At 39.3% G+C, this 22,495-nt stretch overlaps 1 protein-coding gene across 1 annotated transcript in view; it reads right to left on the reverse strand.

The window, feature by feature from the left end:
* Window positions 1-22,234, reverse strand: part of IPO5 (importin 5) — a 42,689-nt gene extending 20,455 nt beyond the window's left edge. The window contains exons 1-9 of the mRNA XM_051780591.1: window positions 22,039-22,234; window positions 16,909-16,989; window positions 10,880-11,072; window positions 10,273-10,375; window positions 9,934-10,030; window positions 8,780-8,884; window positions 5,550-5,672; window positions 5,342-5,462; window positions 1,561-1,648 (exon numbers count right to left, since the gene is read on the reverse strand). Of these exons, the coding sequence (XP_051636551.1) occupies window positions 1,561-1,648; window positions 5,342-5,462; window positions 5,550-5,672; window positions 8,780-8,884; window positions 9,934-10,030; window positions 10,273-10,375; window positions 10,880-11,072; window positions 16,909-16,989; window positions 22,039-22,137 (1,010 nt within the window). The 5' untranslated portion in view covers window positions 22,138-22,234. The remainder of the gene's footprint in view (window positions 1-1,560; window positions 1,649-5,341; window positions 5,463-5,549; window positions 5,673-8,779; window positions 8,885-9,933; window positions 10,031-10,272; window positions 10,376-10,879; window positions 11,073-16,908; window positions 16,990-22,038) is intronic.
* Window positions 22,235-22,495: the final 261 nt, after the last annotated feature.

The following is a 22,495-nucleotide window of genomic DNA, read 5'->3' on the forward strand; positions in this document are numbered from 1 at the left end:
TTTGTGTCTAAGCCTCAAGCTCTCCTGAGGCCCAAAGGAGCTACGTTTCTCCTTCAGGGTAAGGTTACTGAGCATAACTTGTTTTCTCATCTTTGCTCACGCTAAATGTGACTTCTAATTGAGAAAAGGCAGTTAAGCTGTGTTTAGAAGAACAAAGTTACTCTGCTGACAATAAATAGAAAACGGCATACCTCAAGTGGATGATTCAGTGTACTTACTAAGCTGCCTAAAGCAAGCCATCTGAATAAATTTCCACACCCTGAAAGGCTTGATAAGGACTTAAACTCTAATATTCTATTTCTCTTTGAAATTCAGCTGACTGAAAAGATACAAATACTTAACAAACCTGAACGCAGTGGTGGCGTCTGATGTTCTACCTGTATGGCAAAATTTCAACACTGAGGAAACAAGTAAGTTTTAAAAGGGTATGGTCTACTATGTGAGGGAGGGAAGAAAAGACAGCTTACTTTCAATTTCATAATCAAAGGAAACTAAAAAAGTATTCCAAGTAAGGCAAAGATTAAACAGGTTCTTCCACAGATTCCTACTCCTACTTCCATCAGTTCCGCAGGTGTCTTCATATGCCTGATATCTAGTTGAAGTTGCTATACAGTTCAGGATAAACTGACATCTCCTCTATTGGCTATTTTCCTATGAAGATCTCTAAGTGTTCTGTAATAAACTCAAAACACTAATTACATCTGAGTCTGGAAGGAGATGCCAGATACGTCAAAGAAGTGTCTAGACTGGTAAACGAGCATCTGTGTCTTCAGAGAAGTATGGAGATAGTCATCTCCTAAACCTATTTCTGCTTGCTTCTACTTCATTCTAACTATAGCTGGACAAGAGCAAATGTAACAGGACAGTAGACAAACCACTATTATTCTAGTAAAAAGTTGGAGCAAGCTACAAAGCACGTAGGAATAAGCAAATCAGAATCACTGGACATCTTTAGCTCTTTCTCACCTATCACACAATAATACCACGCTACTGCTGGACATACAAAGGGATTTAAAATAATAACAAAATGTACTATTTCTGAGCTAGATGGAATCCAGCAAGGTTCCACGGTGCATGATGACATCCTTCCAATGACAGGCAGCTTTTTTCTATAATAACACCTTTTCAAGGGCATAGATACAGAAAAATACAAAGAGATTGGCTGTAGATGATTAAAAAGGTCAGTATGCTTTAGCTTTGGTTCCAGCTAACTTCAGGAGTAGCCCTCAGTTTAAAGGATTAGGAGGCACTGACTTCTGAACCGAGTAACATAAATGACAGAAGAAACCGGTTTGAAAAGCTGAAACAGTACAAAACAGCAGACAAGAGAACATGCAACCTGTCAAATTACAGCAATATATGAAAACTGAAATAGTTTACTTCCTTGCTGAACAGTACCTAAGTAACCCCCATACAAACTGCTCGCGACTGATGGAACAAAACTACAGTTCATCTGAGTAAAGAAAAAGTAATACAGGGCAGTCATTTGCATGCTGCACTTAAAATCTGCCCTTGGCCACAGTCTTGACAATATATTGAAACAACTAGTTTCATAATTACCTGTCAAAATCATCATCTGCAAGCTCATCTGCATTTGCCCAATCTTCATCTTCTTCCAAGTCAACCATCATTGCTAACATTTGAGGAACTGAAATAAAAAACACCACAGTTTTAAACTCAGGCTGCTTTCTTAAAATAGATTCTCGAATAACAAGCATGAATTTTAAGTTTTCTCCTTTCAAAAAATTTTTGAAGAAAAATAACTCTTCCTTCAGTAGCAGACGGCCAAGTCTGTCAAACTGCATCAGCCAATAATTCAGAACAGATTGGCAGAAAAGTATTTCCAGAACATTCAAATCCAGAGTAAAAAATACTTGAGTGTATTTCTTACCAGGACTCATAGTACAATGCAAGATTTTTTGTTAGTCATGAAAATTATAAAAAGCAAATTCCTCAATAAAGTTCTTGAAAGGTAAAAATGGTATTATACACTTTAAGAGCTCAGATACACTTTATTAGTACTGCTGAAGCTCTGACATCATCCTTAGAACATTTACTGATGAAAGAGACTATTAATTATGAAAGAGTAATACTGAACCCTTAGTTCATAACATAAATTTGCTTGCTATATGTACAGTGGTCACTTAGCATAAAGCTTTAGTTTTACAATAAGGTAATGGTTTAGAAGTTTATGTTTCTTTTTCCCCACTTAATGAAATTTTTGTTTTGTATCATGAACATATTTGCACATAATAATAATTCACCATTTTCTATTTCTACAATCTATTTCTGTAGATTGATCCTATCTGCTCTTCTCAGTCTAAGTCTTTATAGAGACTATTACACAATCTCTATCATGATGCTAAACTACTATGCAATAAGCATTACCTATTTTTCTGAGTTCTCACAGTAGGAAGGAGTGCAGCGATTTGTCTAAGTCTGCTGGTTCCTGTGCCTTCAGAAGCACAAGGGGTGAAAAGTCTACCTTGCACTTTCAGAGCAAAGTAAGGTGCTCTTTACTTTGTAGTACACACTAACCACTCAGAGTAGTTGTTTGAATTCATAGAATCACAGAATTAGCTGAGTTGGAAAAGACCTCCAAGATCATCAAGTCCAACCCTTGATCCAACACTGCCATGGTTACTAGACCATGGCACTAAGTGCCACATCCAGTTTCATCTTAAAAACCTCCAAGGACAGTGAATCCACCACCACCACCTCCCTGGGCAGCCCATTCCAATGTCTGATTACTCTCTGTGTAAAAAATTTCTTCCTAATATCCAACCTAAACTTCCCCAGCAGAGCCAACATCATTTATGTAAAAATTTTCACTTTAATCTGGAAACAAAAGTTTTTAGTCAAATACTCAACCTCCAATCTTTAATAATCTTTTTAGGACAGTCTAACCTTACATCTTGAAAACAGTCATCATAGCTAACTGTCCTTTACAGTAACCTACCTGAAAAACTGGTAGGCATACAGTAACTGTCCATGCTGTTAATGTGATTTACTGGAACTGATCAAGGACACTGCAACTGGTGTATTTCATAATATACTTACACTACTGTAAACCACTAAGGAGGCATCACCCTAAGCAAACTCTCCACCATACATTTGGACAGATGAGAAACTTCTAGTCAACTGATGACAGAAGAAAATACTGCTCACTGACAGCATTGTGGGGCAAGTATCAAGAAAAGATCTAACTATGGATTGATTTGCTTGATGTGGCTATGTATTTTCAGATAGACACTATACCATGTCTGCAAAAGCCTTCAGAGGGCTTTTATATACGTATCAAGATAACTTAATAGACAATATGAACTCTCTAGCATCATGCCCACATGTCAGAATTTAATATGCACTTACTAGGCCCCCAACACCCCTCAAGTATTACAGTCCAGCTGTTCAGACATAGATGTGCATAAGCACACGTGTGAGAATGATGTATCATCACAACACCTATGAAATGTGGAAGACAACCATCATCTGCCACAAATGCTATGCAGTTCCAAAAACTGATGCCAGTGTCCATTGCTGCTAGCAAGCAAGGCTGAGAACAGAAATTCAAAGGCTTCTGGCCATCAGTATATCTTGATATTTAATATGAATGTGGTTGCCAGTAAATGTAGTTTCACAGAGGGTTTTTTAAAAAAAAAATGTAGAGTTGTGCACTGAAGTTCAACACTCTGCGAATAAGCCTCTACAATTTAATTACTGCCAATATATAGACTGCTTACAAACAAGTTAAGCATCAGACCACTAAGCCTGCTTCTTATCAGAGCATGCCATGACTTTTCATTTTTTAGAAACTGTAGGGAAATGCGTGTCTGATTTGTAGGGAAAGAGCAATAAAACACTCTGTTATCCCAAATATTGAGCTCAAGGAGGGAAGTGTGAATCCAAATGGAACTCCTGAGCAGCTAACTGGCACACAGGACACACACTTACTCCTAAATAAGATGACAATTTTGCCTAAGTCCCAGCTCCAGTTGTATCAAGTGATCTATCACTTTTTAGTTGAATGAAAACAGAAAACTAAGACACAAAACCAAGACAAAAGCATTCCTTTTTGGCTACCATTTTATCCTTCTCTGAACACAACTGCTTTACTAGCTCTGCAAAATAAATGTGTTTCTCCTTAGCTATATATTAATAACAATTTTACAATGAACTGCAAACCAAAAGCATTTCATTCCCTTACAGTGCTTTATCTTAATACAAGTATTTCATTCCTAAACAGTAACCCAACAGAAAAGCAAAACATTCTGAAGAGGTATGAGGTACTTCTCCACTATGTTGCCCAACCAGATAAGAAACTTGTAATAATGTGGGGTCAGCAAGTGTCAAGTGTTAATATTTCCAACAAGCTACACAACAGAGTGAAAATACAGTGTTCTCAAAATTTTCAAATTTCAAAGTATATTCTAAAAGAATCTGTTCTTTAAAAGCCTATTCTACTAGTAAACAAAACTTCTCAACAATAGTTTAAACACTTAAGCCAAGCAGGTCCAGTTTACAATGTTTTCTAGAAGTTTTATGATTATCTTAGTGACATCTACATACACAGCTTTCCCCAGCCTGAGCACACAGATAAAAAAAGTTGCCTTTTATGCAAGTTTCAGAAAATAAGAATCTAGACAAATACAAGTGTGACAGGTAGGGAAAAGCAGGCTACACTGCTGTGTCGGTGCCTGGATCTAGCTAGTCACAAAGAGTTTAAAAGGCAGAGAAGCACCACTGCATATAGTATTGCTGTTGGGGCTGTCCAGAAGACATTTATTTTTAATATTTCAAACAACAATGCATGATTTAAAAAGTGCCTCTTCAAACAATTTACAATCTACATGTTAAACAGACTAATTAGATTATTTCTATGTAGTTATACAAGCATCTGATTTTTAATTCACAGCTTTAACTCAACACTGACACTCAACATGCATGCTGAATTCCTTCAGTCTTCAGCTGCCAGCATCACAGAGTATCTGGCCTACATACCAAACTTCAAACGTAGAACTTCAGCACTAAATGCATCAACTTTTTTTTTTTTTCCCAGTAAAACTTTCCAAAGCCAGCATAAAAGCATGAAAGCAGTATTTTCCTTGGAAACATCTAATAAGAGTCTACTGCATTTTTATTCATATTTTTGGTGCTGCATAAGCAACCATAAGATAAATTTATGAAGAGTCATAACAGGAAGGGGTTTTCTCCATTGGGTGACACTGAATTGAGTTATCAGCACTGGCAAACTCTCAGACATGATTCTGCCACTGACCACGTGTAAAGTCGATTTAATACTGTAAAAGACAACTATTTCAAAGAAAATGAGTAAAATACTTACTGGCTTGTGCAATAATATTTGTATGCCTCCTCAGCATAGCAGCAGCAGTTTCTGACAAGGCCACAATTACTTCAAGAGCCAACTGACGCTGCATGTTACTGAGACTGGTATCTGCACACAACTACAACCCAGAAGATTAGAGCAAACAGTTATAACAGAAGTTTTGGGATGGAAAAAAGTGATTTTTAAAAAACATTCTTAGCTTTACCTTCAGAGTTAGTTGCAACGTAGCTTCTAAATGTGGTCGTAAATACTTAGGAACAGAATCTGCAATTTCTACAAGGGATTTCAAAACAGAATCATCGTTTTGGTAGCAGGAATCATTTAGAGCCTATAAAAAGATAAGATGAAGATAAGATTAAATAAAACCAAACAATACTATGAATCAGACCAGTGTTATAGAAGGAATTTGATTAATTGTACTCTTGTCTCTCTGAACAGTCGTTTAGCACCAGCAGCTAAGTAGCTGAAGCCTTAGAGAGCAAGAACTGATGAGAGCAAACTTTTTCATGCAACTAATGCTGCTAACAAAGAACTAGCTGATTCCAGCAGATACAAGAAGAATGAAGAAGATAAGGACCAAGGAGACAATTGTAAGAGAATGAAGTAACTTCAGAAGAAGGTCAGCCCAGCAACAGTGAAAACCAGTAAGAAATCAAGAGACCACCAACCAGAAGTGGTTGGGGATTGGGTGATGTGTAGTACGGGTATAACTGAGAGGTGTGAATTGGGATGGGGGTCCCTATATGGAGGCACACAGCTTGAGCTGTAACCTGAGAACTAATAAAAGACTAATTAATTGGAAGCCTTCACTCAGACTATGTATTTTCAGCAGGCTCCTAGAGTCAGGCGCTGCTACGGTGGCCTGTGTGCATGAATCTGTAACAATGAAATACTATGCAGGATCCAAAACTACAAGTTTTCTAAAAGTAAGTTATGGTTCACAATGTTCAAATCTAACACTGCAGACACTCAGAAAGAATCAATGCCACACATCAGAGGTGCCAACATGCAAACCCACTGTTTTGACGAGAACTTCAAAGTCCACTTAAAATAAGGTAACTCTGCCCAAAAGAAGGAAAATGAGTCTAACTCCCCTTTTCCCTGTTACATGAGAAGAGCTTTTAATAGCCTATCTACACTTATAAACAGCAGGAATCTCAAGATTAAATATTTTTTTTCCAGACATCTCTGGAGAGCCATTAAAGACCTTTCAGCCTTCGGTCACAGGACACAGCAAAGAGAAAAAGAAATCAAGCTTTTTGCAACTGTCTTTCCTAGCTTATAGACACATTCTGAAAAGTAATTTAGGAAAGTATTTCATGTCTTCCTAACGTAGAAGCACTTTTTGAAGTGAGTAGTTAGGTGTTTTTTAATACTTAAGTCTAGAATCCAACATTTTTTATAATTCCACTTAACCAGCCCACACTTTCAACACAGAAGCAGCATCTTCTAGTATCAGAAATGTTCTGAAAGAAAAAACTTACTTCATGGTTAAGGCTTTTTGGGTTAATAGTTACCACTCATCCTGATTCTGGCAAAGGATAATATAATATTTACTGTAAGTTTCTGTAAAACTGTACTTTATACCCATTGCAACTCTGACAGTTTTTTAAAGCAAGCCAAAGTTTCTGAAGAAAGAAGTTTGAAGTGTACAGTGAGCCCAAAAAGGCAGATGCACTTCTCTGACAACAACAACAACAACAACAAACAAACAACAACAATCACAGTGTCAGTTAAGTTCTATCTGCTTTCACCTCCACCGCAAAATTAAGCCCTTGGATAAAAGTTTCAACTTAGTTTTTCAAGTTCAACTTCCAGCATAACCATTATAGCTCTTGCACTGAAAGGACTGATTTGCTAAGTCAGAATTTTATTTTTAGGTTTTTTACCACGTCAGTGTTTCAACAAAATGAACTTCAACAGCAACAAAAAAAGCATCCAACTGTCTCCAAAGGTCACTCACCACTATTCTAACACATCCCATCCCCTATTTATAGACTCAGATCTTCATATCCATCTTATGTTACCACAGCCAGAAAATCTAGTCCTTCTTGCAGTAAGTGCTTTAAAAAGATAGATTTCATAGCATAGCTCTGTGTATTTGTAAAACAAAGTTTGAAAATGGAAGCCAAGTGCATGTGTTCTTACAGTCTAAAATAGTAGCATTGAAAGGTATATCACACAAAGTGGACTATTAGTTTGAAGTCTAAAAACAGCATACCATTTATAATTGCTAAACGTCAAGATAAATGGCATGCCCAGCCCAAATCCTGCCTCACTCTCATTCATACAGTACTATGTAGCCAAGGTCCTCTCAGCCAGTTACAACTTTTAAACAATACAATTGTTATTGATGAAGTCACAGACAGGGACTAAATACCTAATAGTGACTTCAATATAAAAACATTTATCTTATACACACTATAGCCCATTTTCAAGTTCAGTTGATTTAAATAAATTACTCTCAGTTTCCATTTAAGATCAAGCAGAATTACATCAGTTGTAGATGCCAGTAGCTTTGGCACAATTTTTGTTCAGCTTGCCACAAAGCGCATACAAAGTTTATAGCTCACACTGTCAACCTGCTGTTCTGACTGTAGCAAAGAGTCAGTCTTTAACCTAATTTTAGCCTAATTTAAAATCAGCAGAAGTGATTTTAAAGAACACTTAAAGTGAACACTACCACTGTTATTAAAGGCATCTAGTTAGTTACTACTTTTTCATGATATAGAAATGGAACTGCGAAATTGTCATCCTTCAGAGCTCAAACCATTTCTGTTTCTGGTTTGGTTTACAATAGGCTTCCCCCCAAAAGTAAACAACCTTACATTAGAATTTCAACTTTTGCTCAGATTCATCCATCCAAGACATCCAATCCAGCCTCAGAAATTATATGAAGTTTAAAAAGGCATTTTGTTTGCAATTTCCTAATTTATCAAAAACAATAAAGACCATTTGTAAAGACTGTTGTTCTCAGTCTGAGAATCTATGCTCAGAATAATTCTAAGCTTTCCTCTAATGTGAAGAGATACAGGCTATCATGGGTCCATGAATTCCCCAATTACTGATTATTTGAAGTCTTAGGGTAGCCCATATTTAAACTATATTTCAGTATCATGGTTAACTTAAAAGCTGTATCATTTTGACTTAAAATACCTTACAAATAATTTTAACTCATTTATCCAGGTAACACTGCATAAGTTAATCAGCATTGAACTATTTTCCTTAAAACCCTAACAATTATCTTGTGTTTACAAAATTCGGTATTAGTCTCCACTGTATCTTGCTGGTGACTGATGTCTGGTTAACAGAGACACAGTTAATCCAGGTCTCAGCAAAAATTCACATGCTATGCAAATTTGCCAACCAATAATTTCCATTTGGATACTGTCAATGTACAGACAGTAATGGTACATTGTTACTTTGGTTTCTTACCTGCAAGATTCCAGGGAGTAAGTCTGCAAAATGTTTAAGAAGGGGAGCATTGTGCTCATTAGCAAGAACAAATGCAGCTGCAGCTCTAGCAGACAGAGTCTTGATCTAGAAGACAGGATTGGAGAAAGAAATGTGAAAAACTGGTAATGAAACCTGTCTTTGTTTTCTCTTAACATTAGGCCTACTATGAGACTACATTGTCCTAATAGATATAGCAATTAGTTTTTAACATGGGATTTTACATCTTACTTCAAATTAAGGTAAAGCATCTATGATACAAAAAGTTTATCATGAGGTGGCAAGTATTCCCTAGTTTTGTTTTGGTGGCTTTTGTTTAATGAAAGAAAAGAGAAAAAAACCCTATTGTTTTCAACTTTCACCCCAACTTCAAATGTGCATGCAAGTGTCACAGTCTCATTTTTCAAGAAGTGTGATCTAAGGGTTTAAGACATGCCTCTTTAAAGCATGTCTTCTTTAAGACATGCTTTTCTAAAGTACTTGTGGTATTTCAGAAAATGTTACTCAGCTGACTTTCAAAGTAATTCATGAGGGAGCAGCAAACCGAACCCATATACCACAGCAGGGTTTCCTATCCCTGCCCAGCATTTTCCACAACAAGAGAAACATTTTCAGAGTACAATTCTCTGCACAAATCAATAAATCTGAAGCCTTCCAGAAAAGCAAGGCTTGCTAACATGCCCTTACAGCACAACATGCAAAAACAGTTCAAGGAGCTGTTGTGTATTCAGAGTTTTGAGACATACCGTATACAGATGCTACATGTGGAGACACTACAGACTTACACTGTTAAACATGAGCGCCAGAAAGAAAATTTAACAAGGAACTTCTGACACCTCAGTGTGGCTGGCTAAAACCCCAGCTCTGCTTTGGGCCACTACTGGGTTTCTCCAAGCACAACAGCAAGAGTCTGGGCCTAAGCAATGCAGACATGAGCCAGCCAGTCAGCTTTAGTCAGCAAAGGTTTGAGCCTTTTGTTTTGCAGTAAGCATAGTCAAAACTCCAAAAGTACACCAGTTTCAGGTAATGTAATTCTCTGGTTGAAATCTATGGTTTAACCTTTACATTTGAGACTACTTGCCTGAGTTTCTACGCTCAGAACATATTAAAAACCCAAAAGAACGTAAAGGTCTTACTGATGGATGCTCCTGATCTTGCATACACTGAACCAGCATTCTCTTAATGACCTCCAAATAGTGCTGCTGTTGATTCCCAAAAATCCCAGGAAAATTCCTGAGGATAAGACCAAAACATTACTAAAATATCACATAAGTTTAACCTTAACTACTATTTTAAACTTATCCATTACTTAAACTACAGATTGTAACTGTACATGTAAGAGTTAAGTAAACCACAATAGGACAGTATAAATGAAACAAATATGATTGCTTGTTAATTAAGTTGTGACAGTTTTCTTACATTTTCAGACATGATTTGGCTACCCTGCAAAAATGCAGCAACATCAGAAAGCTTACCAGAAAATATGTAGAGCAGCCTCACGCAGACCCACATTCTGAGAGCTGACAGAATCAAACAGGAATTTCAGAACTTCTGGCCACTGGTTGTTGCCATCTTCATCTACGTTAAACACAACAAAGTTTTAGGACAAGCAAACTTAAGAGTGTTGCGATCACAATTGTGCAGGAAAGCTGGCCATAGCTACTGAAATTCATTTAAAAAAACCTGATCTGAAGATGTGCCCAAGTCACAGGGTAAAATATGGCTGAAATGTTTAATCTAAAAGCATTCCAGAACAGATTATCTCCATTTACTGTTATACAACAGCACTTAAAAAAGAAATTGATGCAGATGTTCAACATAATATTTAAGACAATTTACACAAAGTTGGATTTATAAACCTTAATACAATCTCATCTAAACTCAAGCAATTTAAAAAGCAGAGTTGAAGAACTGTATTTTTATTTGATTAAGGATAGTGTGAACAAACACTAGGTTTTATTACAAACCATGAAATCAGTTAGCATATCATGTGCAAATGCCTACATAAGACTAGAGAACAAGAGATACAAATACAACTACTATCAATACATAAACATTTTATCACTGAAATAAATAAAGTACCTATTAAATTCCTGGCCAATTCAGCGACTATGTCACATATTTTTTTTCTCATAGTGGACTGCACTTCTATCTGGATAAAGAGCAGCAATTCACTTTTGACTGATGTCTGATCCTCAGGTGACAGAGCTGGATAAACTTCTTCAAATGCAGATGACAACAGGCGGCGCAGAAGGACAGCTGCCATCTGCCGAGCCTATTGAATGAGAAGTGTATGTTAAAGTGTTTTGATATGATAATCATGCTCTTACAAGGAAAGATAACTGACATCATGCTTCCAAATTATGTTTTCACTATGTAGATTTATTTGGTAAATGGAGTACCTCTCAAGCAACAGACACAAATATGACAGTAAGAAAAAACATAGTAAAGAAACATCAGCTTACAACCATGTTTCTGACAATTACAGCTCTTCAAATAAGTAATCATAGTACTGAGGTATTCAGCTGTTTTGTATAGCTGAACCTGAGGCATATTTTGTGGCAAGGTAAGGACTTAGCTGTATTATTGAAAGATCTTTAAAGCATGTATTCTTTCTATTTTAAATGGCCTACTGAGATCGTTATAATCCAGACACGTTTTTTTGAATTAACAAGTGACTTACTGGGACAACTGTCAGATAATTAACCTGTAAACCCTCCTTCACTTTCTCAAACAACCTAACTCCATGCTGAAGATTCAGGAACCTACAGTTAGAATTCGGCAAATAAAACTCTGCTCTAAACAACAACTCTTGGGCACGTGGTGTGACTCCTTGTGGGTCTCTTCCAATCCAGCATATTCTGTGATTTTCCGAAAAAAACCCAAACGCAAAACAAAGCTTTTAGCATTTTGCAGGCCTACGATGAAACTTTTTTCTTTAAACTTGAACGTAAGCATAGGAACCTCAATACCACATATTAAAATCTTCTATGTTTCCTGCATGCATACACCAATTCTACAACACTATCATTTACATATCTGTATTTATTTACAATTTACAAGAACCACATGAAGCAAAAAACATGGCTCAGTAATTCAAAATTAATACAGCAACACTCGCAGTAAAGGCAAAAAAGACACATGAAGCTCTTTGAGTAACTTAATAAATAAAAGGTTCACCAACTAGTGTTTCAACAAGGACAAACTAATTAAAAATCACCTCCCAAACTTCTAAAGTTTAACACACGTAACAAAACCTTATATATATATATGTGTTAAATCCTCCCAAAAAATAATCCAATGCAACACACACTCAATTTTTTCCCCAGACATTCTTACTTAATGTGTACTTGAATGAAAAACAATTTCACTTATAACAGTCTTTGGAATTCAAAAGTGTTCAGTGAGCAGCAGAAGTAATCAAGTCCAATTTCCAGAAGATCTCTCAACTACATTGCTACAGTATAACCTACAGAAAAGAAACACAAACCTCTGCAAAGTCTCAACTTCTAACATACCCTGTAAAAATCAGGTATTGCTAGAACATCACCGAAGATACTATTCTTATGATCTACAGTTTCCAGACTTACTGTGTCTTTTTCCAACCTACTCAGCTCTCTTCTGTATAGCTAAAGAGTAGTGCATACAAAGCAGGAGGGAAGGACTAGAATTGAACCCAACTGTAGATCATTCCTTATCTCCTTCTTTACAGCTCCAGTGTGGACAAATATGTGGACATATGTAGGATTAGAGCTTCCCTAGTAGATCCATGGAAGGCAGCAGGTGAACAAAGTCACAGTGCCCACCTGTGCTGTAGCTCCCATCATAAGCCAAGACTCTGGAGCAATAGGCTGTCACATGGGGAACATGAGGAAGGAGATTCTTTCTACACTGCCTCTGGGAATCTCACTAACAATGCGTCCAAAAACTTCAATGGTACCACAATATAATAGTATCTTTCCTTCTCCTACCCCAAGGAGCACCAATATTGACAAAGATTAAAATTTGTCCTCATTAGTATGGTAAACGTACATAGGAAAAGCCTGGACTGGGCAAGTTTACTAGGACTAAACAAGGCAAAAACTCTGGTGTAATGTTCTCCCCTTAATCAAGGCATCCTGTTTCAGTGTGTATTCCCTGACATCTGATAATGACTGAAATCACATTGTATCAATTTCTTCCCTGAAGTAGTAATATGTGGCCAGAGCTTGAGACTATATGCTTTATGGAAACAAAGAGAAGAATTTCCAACTCTAAAGAACTTAAAATATTAAAGGATTGATAAACACAGATTACAAAGTAAAAACACAAGTGACAAGGCATACAGAAGACACAAGATCAGGACTACATGAATTACTTCCTGGTTAGAGTTACTAGTGAGGCATCACTAGCTGAGGAAAAAAAAAACCCAAATCCCTAAAGTAAATTCAAATGTTTGATAGAGTGACAAATGAGCAATTGACTTCTAATAATAAATAAATGGCATATTTTCCCCAGTAGATATTCACTTATATATGAAAACTATCATTGTCAATTTAATTATGACAAAGATGGCTGGATTAATGGAAGCTCTGAGGTTGTTTCTTCTGCTTTACGAAAGTATGTATTTTTCACACACCCCAAAGGTTCTTTCAGGTTTAAGTATTACAAGACATGTAGCCAAACAAGCATTTTAAAATTCTGCTGTTTAGTGGCTATAGCTTTTAATGAAAACAGGACTGACATAAAGTGCACATCCTCAAAAAAGAACTCACAGCGACCAAAGAAACATAAAAAGAGCAGATATTTTTTCCTAGTATTAGATTCTTCTGCATGTCTAAATTACTGACATGATCACATACAAATGGAATGCCAAAATTATTAACATAGAAAGTAGTCATAATACTCAAACTTCAACATACCGCTTCCTATTGTAGAATTTACAAGGCTTTAAAAATGTTTTAGGATTTTATGAATGATGGAACCAAGGCACAAGAAGAAAATCAACTTGCTGAGTAGGGCAGCAGAAGAATTATTAACAGCTATCTGGGATACCATGCTCTCCTCTAGTATTCAAAGTGTCCAGGTAATCCTATATATTTTTGTAAGAAAAAGACTGACCACCTTGCGTAGCATCGTCACAGTGATTTTTACTTTTGTTTCACTATTCCTTTTAAGTCCTCAAGGAAGAAAACATGCACAAATGGAAGTAAACAATATTTAGGACACAGTCCAAAGATGGACTTGCACAATCTCATTCAGAGATCTAGCGCTGTGTGGAATTCAAAGCGCAGCATGCCTCAGGTCCACAGACAACTCAAAGGCAGAACCATGGTGCATCCTTGGACTGCCATCCTCCCCTGCAAACCCTGACAGGACTCCGACCACAGCAGCAGTTTTCAGACTGAGAAACACATCCCTTCATGTGACAATATGGGGAGTGGGGAGAGGTCAAAGCCCTCTAGAAGGAGTACAGCAGAAACAGTTTAACAGAGCATTTGTTATTGTGTCAGTCATCTGTAAATTAGGACACAAAACCTGCCAACCTAGACTTAACCAAGAACACAAATGTAGGAGAAAATGTAGAACTTCTGCTCCTCTCTAAGATTTATGTGGTAAATCAAAACTGCAAAGCCTCTAACACCTGAGACACATCCTGAGAATAAAATGCATCAAATAAGCTGTGAATTTAAACCACCTTGCTGTTCAACCCTTTAAAATGCAGCTGCATAGGAAGAAGTAGAGTCCTAACTTCATAACAGTGAGACTACACGTTCAGGAAGCTGGAGACCTGTGTTCAACCCCCTCCTCAGCCTCAGGTGTACAAACTTGCATATCACCTGGCACAGAAGCGTTCCAACTGCTAAGTCAGATGCTTCCCTCCACTTCTGTGAACAGTACTTCTCCGCTACCAGGAAAATATGAAATAAGAACAGAGGAAAAACATGTTCCCATAGTTTAGCCTCTGATTAGGAGAAAACCTGTTACACAGTTAGTTAGAAGAGTTATTCCTAATCTAGCTTAATGGTCAAATGCAAGGGGTCCTGGGAGTATGATCTGCATCCATTTCTCCATTTAAATGCCAAAGCTAACAGTTTGCAGAGCCAGGATTCTCCCAACTGCTGTCTTATGAACTTTGTATTCTCTACAACACAGGCGCCCAACTCATGCAAACAGGATGAAGTATTTTCTTCAGCCTAGTTTTCCTGAGAGGACATAAAGCAACACAGAGGCTTCAAAATAAAGAGGGATCTGAACTCAGCTTTCACATAGCCTGGACAAGGAATTTTTAAAATTCTAAAGCTCCTTCCAGCACCCTGTGTTCAGTGGTGCTGATACATTCAGTGTGCACAGAGGACACATACCAGACCCAAAGCTCTATTCACTGGTGACATGCAATATTCTACTGAACATCTGGATCTATATAAAACATATGAAGAAACAAAATGCCTACCTGTTGATACCAGCACAGAATGTTTCCCAGCATGTTTATATGCAATGTTTACATCAAGCATAGGGGATTACTTCACTTAGGTTCTAAGGCTACTAAGTACTTCGATTTATAGGGCAGAGAGGTTGTTTGTAGGTTTTATTAATCAGGACATTTTGAGTCCAGCACGTAACGTTTAGTTAAGAGCTAACATTTAAACCTTTCTTTGGTTTATGTATTGGTGGAGCTAAATGTCAAGTTATTTTACAATGTTCGCCTCTGATGTCTTTAGTAAGAGTAACTTCCGTAGGTGAAGTTTCTTTGCACTTTGTAAGCTGGAATCCAAGTCATCGGCAGGATTCTTAACAAGTTTTACACTGGGCTATTTCCTTAGCTGATGTAAAGGGAATAAAATCAGCAAATATATGGAGCAAGTATTTATTTACACAAGCACGACTTTGTAGTAGTCTACTCAGACTTGACAAATGCGTTCGAAACAGCAGCATGTGCAATGCAGCTATGACTTCTATGGCATAGCATTATCTGATTATTACTCTGAGGCAAAAGGAGCAGCAGCTATCTTTTCCACGGCAAATTTAAATCCAGGAGACACTGCTCTACAGTTTTTGATCATATGAAACATCTCAGAGAGCAGGAGGGAAAACCAGATACTTCTTATGCAACTGGTTGCTAGTATAATATTGAAGGATTCTGTTGGAAGAACACTAGGTAGATAAACATCAGTATGGGTAAGATGATACTTTCTTAGCATTAAAAAGCACAAATGGCATCTATCTCTAAACGGAATACAATCTACCAGAAGAGATCATTATCCATAGAGAAACAGCACACTTATGCTCTTATAATATTGTTCAGAAATTCTACATGCTACATCCTTACAATGTTCAGTAAAACTTTAGATCTGAAATAAAAAAAAGTCAAATGTTTTTACTTTAAAGTGGCTCTGAAATTTGTAGCATCTTGAAAGCTTAGGAGTTCTTCACTCTGCATATCCAAGTGAATAACAGTTTTACCAGCAAGACTTTAACTGATTGCTAAAATTGAGAGCCTCTACAAAATAAAGGAATAAGTAAAAGGTACCTTTACTGTATACCCAGGAATAAAATTTATATAGTGCTTCGACTGCTCTCCACTCATTGTATAATACTGCTAGATGACTTAATGAGTATATTCTCCCCACACAGGACAAAATGCAAAAGCCATCCGAATAAAACATGCAATACATCTGTAACCTTATCTCCTCTCATTCCAATTTAAGAAGCATTAGAAGTTTCAGATGACACGTAAGTTTAACACGTTTAGGCACAGTATCCCAAAACAGAAAGCACTTCTCAACTGTAGCTTGAAGAAACATCACAGTAACAGTCACATATTAGTTACACATTTTAAGGAAAGAACCCATTCATTAAGCAAACACACAACAAAAAACAATGGAGATCTAAGCAGTTGCTTATGAAAAACTGTTTTTGAAACTAAATATCCTACATCAAAAAGTCTCAACTAGTGGACTAGACATGCAACAAACAAGATAAGTGATCCCTTTACAAATGTGCAGTAAATTAAGATGCTTCAGTTAATGCCAAACTTGCTCATTTATTTGAAAATTACCAATGCTGATTTCTTCCCTCCTTCTCCCAGTTCCTTTGAAAATCTGCAGAAATAAAAGGTTATTGAGACATACCTCCTCAGGAGTAGCATTGTTTCTGATTGCTTGCAGGAGGTAAGTGATCTTTGATGGGCCCGGAATATTCTCATAGGTCTCCTGCATAAAAATGGATGCAGCTTATTACAAATATGTACTAGAAAGCATGTGTTAAGCATTAATATGAACTGACTTTCCTTTTAAAACAACTTAAGTATTCATCCAACTTACAAAAAAAAATAGCAGAAAAAATTTAAACCTATCAAAATAAAAATTTATGACCTATTTTAAGATTATGAGTAAAATCTTAGTTACCCAGTAAGACCTGCCATATTGGAATGATCTACATATGCACGACTACATATGCCACTTATGCGGTGAGTTACAAAATACAACAAAACCAGAACATAAACTCTTAGAAATACAACATACACAGAACATATCCTACTGGGAATCCATCATAGCTTCTATCATATCAAAGAATTAAGAACTTTGGAAGCTTGAGACTGAGCTGTGACCAACAAATGTATAGCTTAAAAATTTGTTCAGTTCTGGTTTTCAACCTGTTTACAGCTTTTATCATGTTATAGGGCAGCCACATGTCTCAACTACACATTTTGATTAAGAATTTTTTATTTTTAAACTCCTGCCTGAACTTCAGAAAGAGAGACTATTTAGTCTCCTCCCTTGGAAGACCCTCTTAATAAAATGGAAAGTTTAATTAGAAGTTCAGTTATATTGTTTTACACGCTTCTGGCATGCATTTCATTCACCTCAGCTTTTTTAATTAGATTGTTACTTAGAAGCTAGAGGGAAAACACAGAAAAAAACTTTTGCTATCCAAAACATGGTATATGTGAGCATTTTGAAACTCCAAATGCTTGTTTCTAATACACTAAACCAACATAGGTAAGAGCAGGAGAATTACAAGCTGAATAGCAACCACTCATTCAGAAATAGTTCTATACTTAATAACTCTGAGTTACTTTTTGTGGACATAATCTTGAAGATAAATTATTCCACCCTTTCCACATATTCATTATCCCATCCTGAACTCAAGGAGCTTACTATGCAAAGCTCAGGTTCATTTCAATCAGTTTTCTGTCTGTCTACTTCCCATTCCTGACACTGCAGCAGCTCCTTTCAATACTCTAGCAAACTTACATACCTTGAGAGCATATCTGCTATTTTCAGTAAAGTAGTTTAGCTATCACACATTTAATATTAGACATCATCTTCCTCCCCTTTCTGTACCTGCTTCCTAGTAGGCCTTGTTCACAGAGTCCATCCTCATTTCACATTCTCTCTAGTTGCCAATATACACTCACAGTCAATGAGACTGAATCCCCAGTGAATCCCTGCATTTAATCTAATCCTTTCATGGAGACTGTAAAATTAAATGAGGTTTAGGGTCAGAATAGAAAGTCCTCAGGTTAACTGCTTCCATGAATGTATATATTCATATTGCACTATTATCTACAAATATAAACTAATACAGAAACATGAAGGTTCTCTAAATACTCGCCCAGCACAGACCTGAAGTTATGCTTTTATGGACACCTGAAGCACTGTAAAAGCTCGATTCCCTCATGTCAATTCTGACAATCATGAACTTCTATTTTGAGTTGTTTAAACTCAGTAAAAATGGCACCAACCTATGCAGTTGTTCACGGGCATAACTGTCAATTCAGTAAACTGGATTCAGAGGATGTTAGAGCAAAGGGGCAAGAGGAACTCACAGCCAAACACAGAACATTCCCTCTGGGCTGGTGGAAGACTTCTTTGCTGGCTTTACTACCCATGTAACTATCAGCCTTGCCTAGACCCTAACTATGTTCCTGGATCCTGCTACATCTTCATTCTTCTAGTTCACAATTAGTTCCTCAGCTACCTTATAGAGAGGTACAAATTTCTCACACAGCATGACAAACTTTCAGAACATATGAAAGCAAATATGTATTATCTACTTTCAATACTCATGTTGCCCCCAGCCTGAGAAATACACTTTAAGAACGAGTACAAAATTACCAAAACAAAGTAAATAGAAGTTGCTCTATCAGAAGACAGAAACACAAACAAGAAACAGACATGCTTTTATAGTCAACAGACAACATTATAGGACAGATGGCAAAATGAACAAATCAGGTTTCAGCAAACCAGTCAGGTTAAGTTATGAGCACGCTAGCACATGCACAGAATCACAGAATGATTTGGGTTGGAAGGGATCTTAAAGATCATCTAGTTCTAATTCCACTGTAATGGGCAGGGACACCTTCCACTAGACCACGTTGCTCAAAACCCCATTCAGCCTGGCCTTGAACACTTCCAAGCATGAGGCATCTACAGCTTCTCTGGGCAACCTCTTCCAGTGTCCCATCACTCTCAGAGTAAGAATTTATTCTTAATATCTAATCTAAACCTGTCCTCTTTCAGTTTGAAGCCATCACCCCTTGTCCTATCACTACATGTCCCTGTAAAATGTCCCTCTCCAGCTCTCCTGCAGGGTCCCTTTAGGTACTGGAATGTGCTACAATATAAGGTCTCCCCAGAGCCTTCTCTTCTCCAGCTGAACAACCCCAGCTCTCTCAGCTTGACTTCATAGCAGAAGTGCTCCAGCCCTCTGGTCATCTTCCTGGCCCTCCGCTGGACTCACTCCATCGGGTCCCTGTCCTTCTTATGTTGGTGGCCCCAGAGCTGGACTCAGTACTCAGGTGGGGTCTCACAAGAGCAGACTTGATGGGGAGAATCATCTAGATCCATACACATAAATGAAGTTTTCGGTGATCAGACCTTCCTCCCCATCCTTCTCTTTTTACAGCTTTTACTAGAGTCCTCCCAGACAGCATATGACTCTACATCTTCATCAAGTCTAGTTTTTAACAGAACACCCCTCATCCTCATTTCAATGATCAGACTTATCAGAAATAACCCGAGTCTCTCTCCTTCTGTCCTCTGTCTATATATTTGTCATTCTCACCAGTCTTCATTGGATACAAATGAGAACCTGCTATTCAATTTAGCTGCAGTTATTTGAATCCTTTAAGTACTCAGTATTGCCTTCCTACAGTATGCACACTTTAAAAAACTGACTGGACTAGACAAATGCTTAAAACCAAATATGAGTACTGCATGATTCTAGGAAGCAGATATTTTAAAGGCTATGCAATACCTTTATCCAAAGAAACCTTACTTCAAGAAACAGATAACTTTAAAAAGTCAATCTACCTACACTGTAGAGAGATAAATTTGTGTTTCTAGGTAAAAGTTCATTAACCCACTATGAAAACTGAGTGGGGTTCTTCACAGCTGTGCATGGTGTAAGAACAAGAGACAACTGATGTGAATTGCAAAAAGCAGGTTCAGACTGGAAGAGGTTCAGATCTCTGTTCTAATGAGAACAGTCAAGCAGGAGTGGGTAGCTCAAAGAGCTTGTGTAGTCTCCATTCTCAGAGGTTTTCAACAGCCAGCAGGATAAAGCCCCGCATGACCTGGTCTGACCTGATAGCTGACACTGCTTTGAGCAGGTGATTGCATCCTGAGGACCCTTCCACTCTCAATAACCCTAAATCATAAAAATACTTGCAACACACCTCGACAATATGCAGAAACCAATGCTAGGTTCAGTGCAGTTGAATAAGTAAAAGGTTATACTACTTGTTTGTATTTGTATACGAAACCAGCAACCTGAAAAGATATCACGTCAATTAAGGTTTCTTATTCTGATTGACCATAGTGCCTACGTACCTATGAAGATTAAAAAGTACTCCAACTCAGTTCCAAGCAAGCTTCTGAGAAAGTATGCCAGTTGTAAGAATCTAAGTTTTAGAGTTCTTTTCCAATAATATTTTATTTTACAGGCATTATGACACAGCTGCCCAATAAATTTGCTTTGTTACAATTCCAATAAAGTTCATAAAGTTGCTAGAAATATTCTTATGTTACATGCAGGCAGTCAAGAAAAGAACAAAATTCAGCTCCCAGGGAATGGCTTACATCGAAGCTCTGTGTTCAGGAATGTGGGAACAGTTCTTGCTGCCTCTCTAGAAAGTGTTTGTGATAATCAATACTGAACTTTACTAGCTTTCTAAAAACATATATCCCCCTCCTTCTCACTCTCGATTTATATTAGAAGAATTTTCACTGCAGCATCAGGAATAATGCTTTTTATTCTTCACCAAACAATGCGCTGAACTCTGCTGACCGCTGGAGTGATGAGAGCGATAAAAGACCCGATGCAGCCATGCAGCGGGAATTCATGCTAAAGCTAGACGCTAGTATTTAATTCAACGGGAGAGATTCCCCACCAGGCTTGACAATGGAGCCTTAAGCACGACAGAGAGAGAAAGAATTAACGTGGCTTAGCCGCCACAAAGAATTTCAGCTGATACAACACGTCTGAAAACTTTTTGCTGATAACAAGAGAAACTCAGCGTATTGAAAACGCTTCTTTTGGGTGAAATACTTCTTAGCTGACGAAACACTAGAATACACATAGGACCGTTCCGAAAAGTTAAAAAACCCAACTACTGTGCAGCAGAGCACCTCGGCCCCGCTCCTGCCGGGGAGCGCGGGGGGGGGGGCTCGGACCCCCTGAGAGGGGCGCCTCGGGAGCACACACAGAAGCGCTTCCATCACGCCAGGCAGCCGCTCTGACCTCCTTTGGGAAATCCCCCTCCGGCTCCCGAGCCACCGAGCGCCGGCCCCCCCAACCCGCCACCGGCTCGTGGCCCCCCCTGCGCGGCGGGGCCGGGGCCGTGCTCCGTCATGCCTGGTGGCTCGGGCGGAGCCAGCCGTGGGCAATGGGGACACGCAGCACCCCGGGGGGGCTCCTACACGGGCCCCGGGGCGGACACATGGCGGGCGAGGGGCGAGAGCGGCGCCGGCCGCGCCGGGGCGGGCGCGGGGGGGTTACGGGACCCCTCGCGCCCTCTCGGGGCCAAGGGCCGGCGCGGCCCCCGCGCCCGCCGGGCAGAACCGCCGCCATCGCCCGGCCCCGCCGCCCCGACCGGCGCAACGCCCGGGCTGCCCCGGCAGCAGCTGGTGCCGCTGTTCACACGTGGGGCTCGGCCGGCCCCGCCACCTCCCTGCCCCCCGCACGCCCTCCCTCCGGCGCGGCCCGGCGAATCTGACAGGCCGGCTCGGCGGCCACGGGTGCGGCGGCCCCGTTACCTCGGCCTGCTTGCGGACCGCATTGTCTGGGCTGAGCAGGTTTCCGAGGAGAGCGTAGAACTGCTCCTGCTCCGCCACGGCCACCGCCACCGCCGCCATTGCTGCGAGAGGGAAGGAGAGGGAGGGAGGGAGGGAGGAAGGGGGAGCACCGGCCGTGCCGCCGGCGGGGGAACGAGGGGCGGGGCCGCAACGCCAGCCGCGCTCCCATTGGCTGCGACACACGGGGCCTCGCCCCCGATTGGCCCTGCCTACCCCTGACGTCCCGGCAGCTCGGGGCGAGGCGAACAGCGCGGAGCGACGGATCAACCGCCCCCAAGGGGGGTTGTCTCCTCGCGTCTCATTGGTGCGCCGCCGCGCCGGGGGCGGGAGGCAGAGACGGCGGAGCGCTCTGATTGGTGTACGGCCCCGGCAGGCTCAGCGGGATTGGTCAGCGCCGCGGTCGGGCGGTGCGGGCAGG

Source organism: Manacus candei, unplaced genomic scaffold (genome assembly GCF_025592945.1).
Source record: "Manacus candei isolate 608988 ecotype Guabito, Panama unplaced genomic scaffold, ASM2559294v1 h1tg000014l, whole genome shotgun sequence".
Taxonomy (NCBI): Eukaryota; Metazoa; Chordata; class Aves; order Passeriformes; family Pipridae; genus Manacus; species Manacus candei.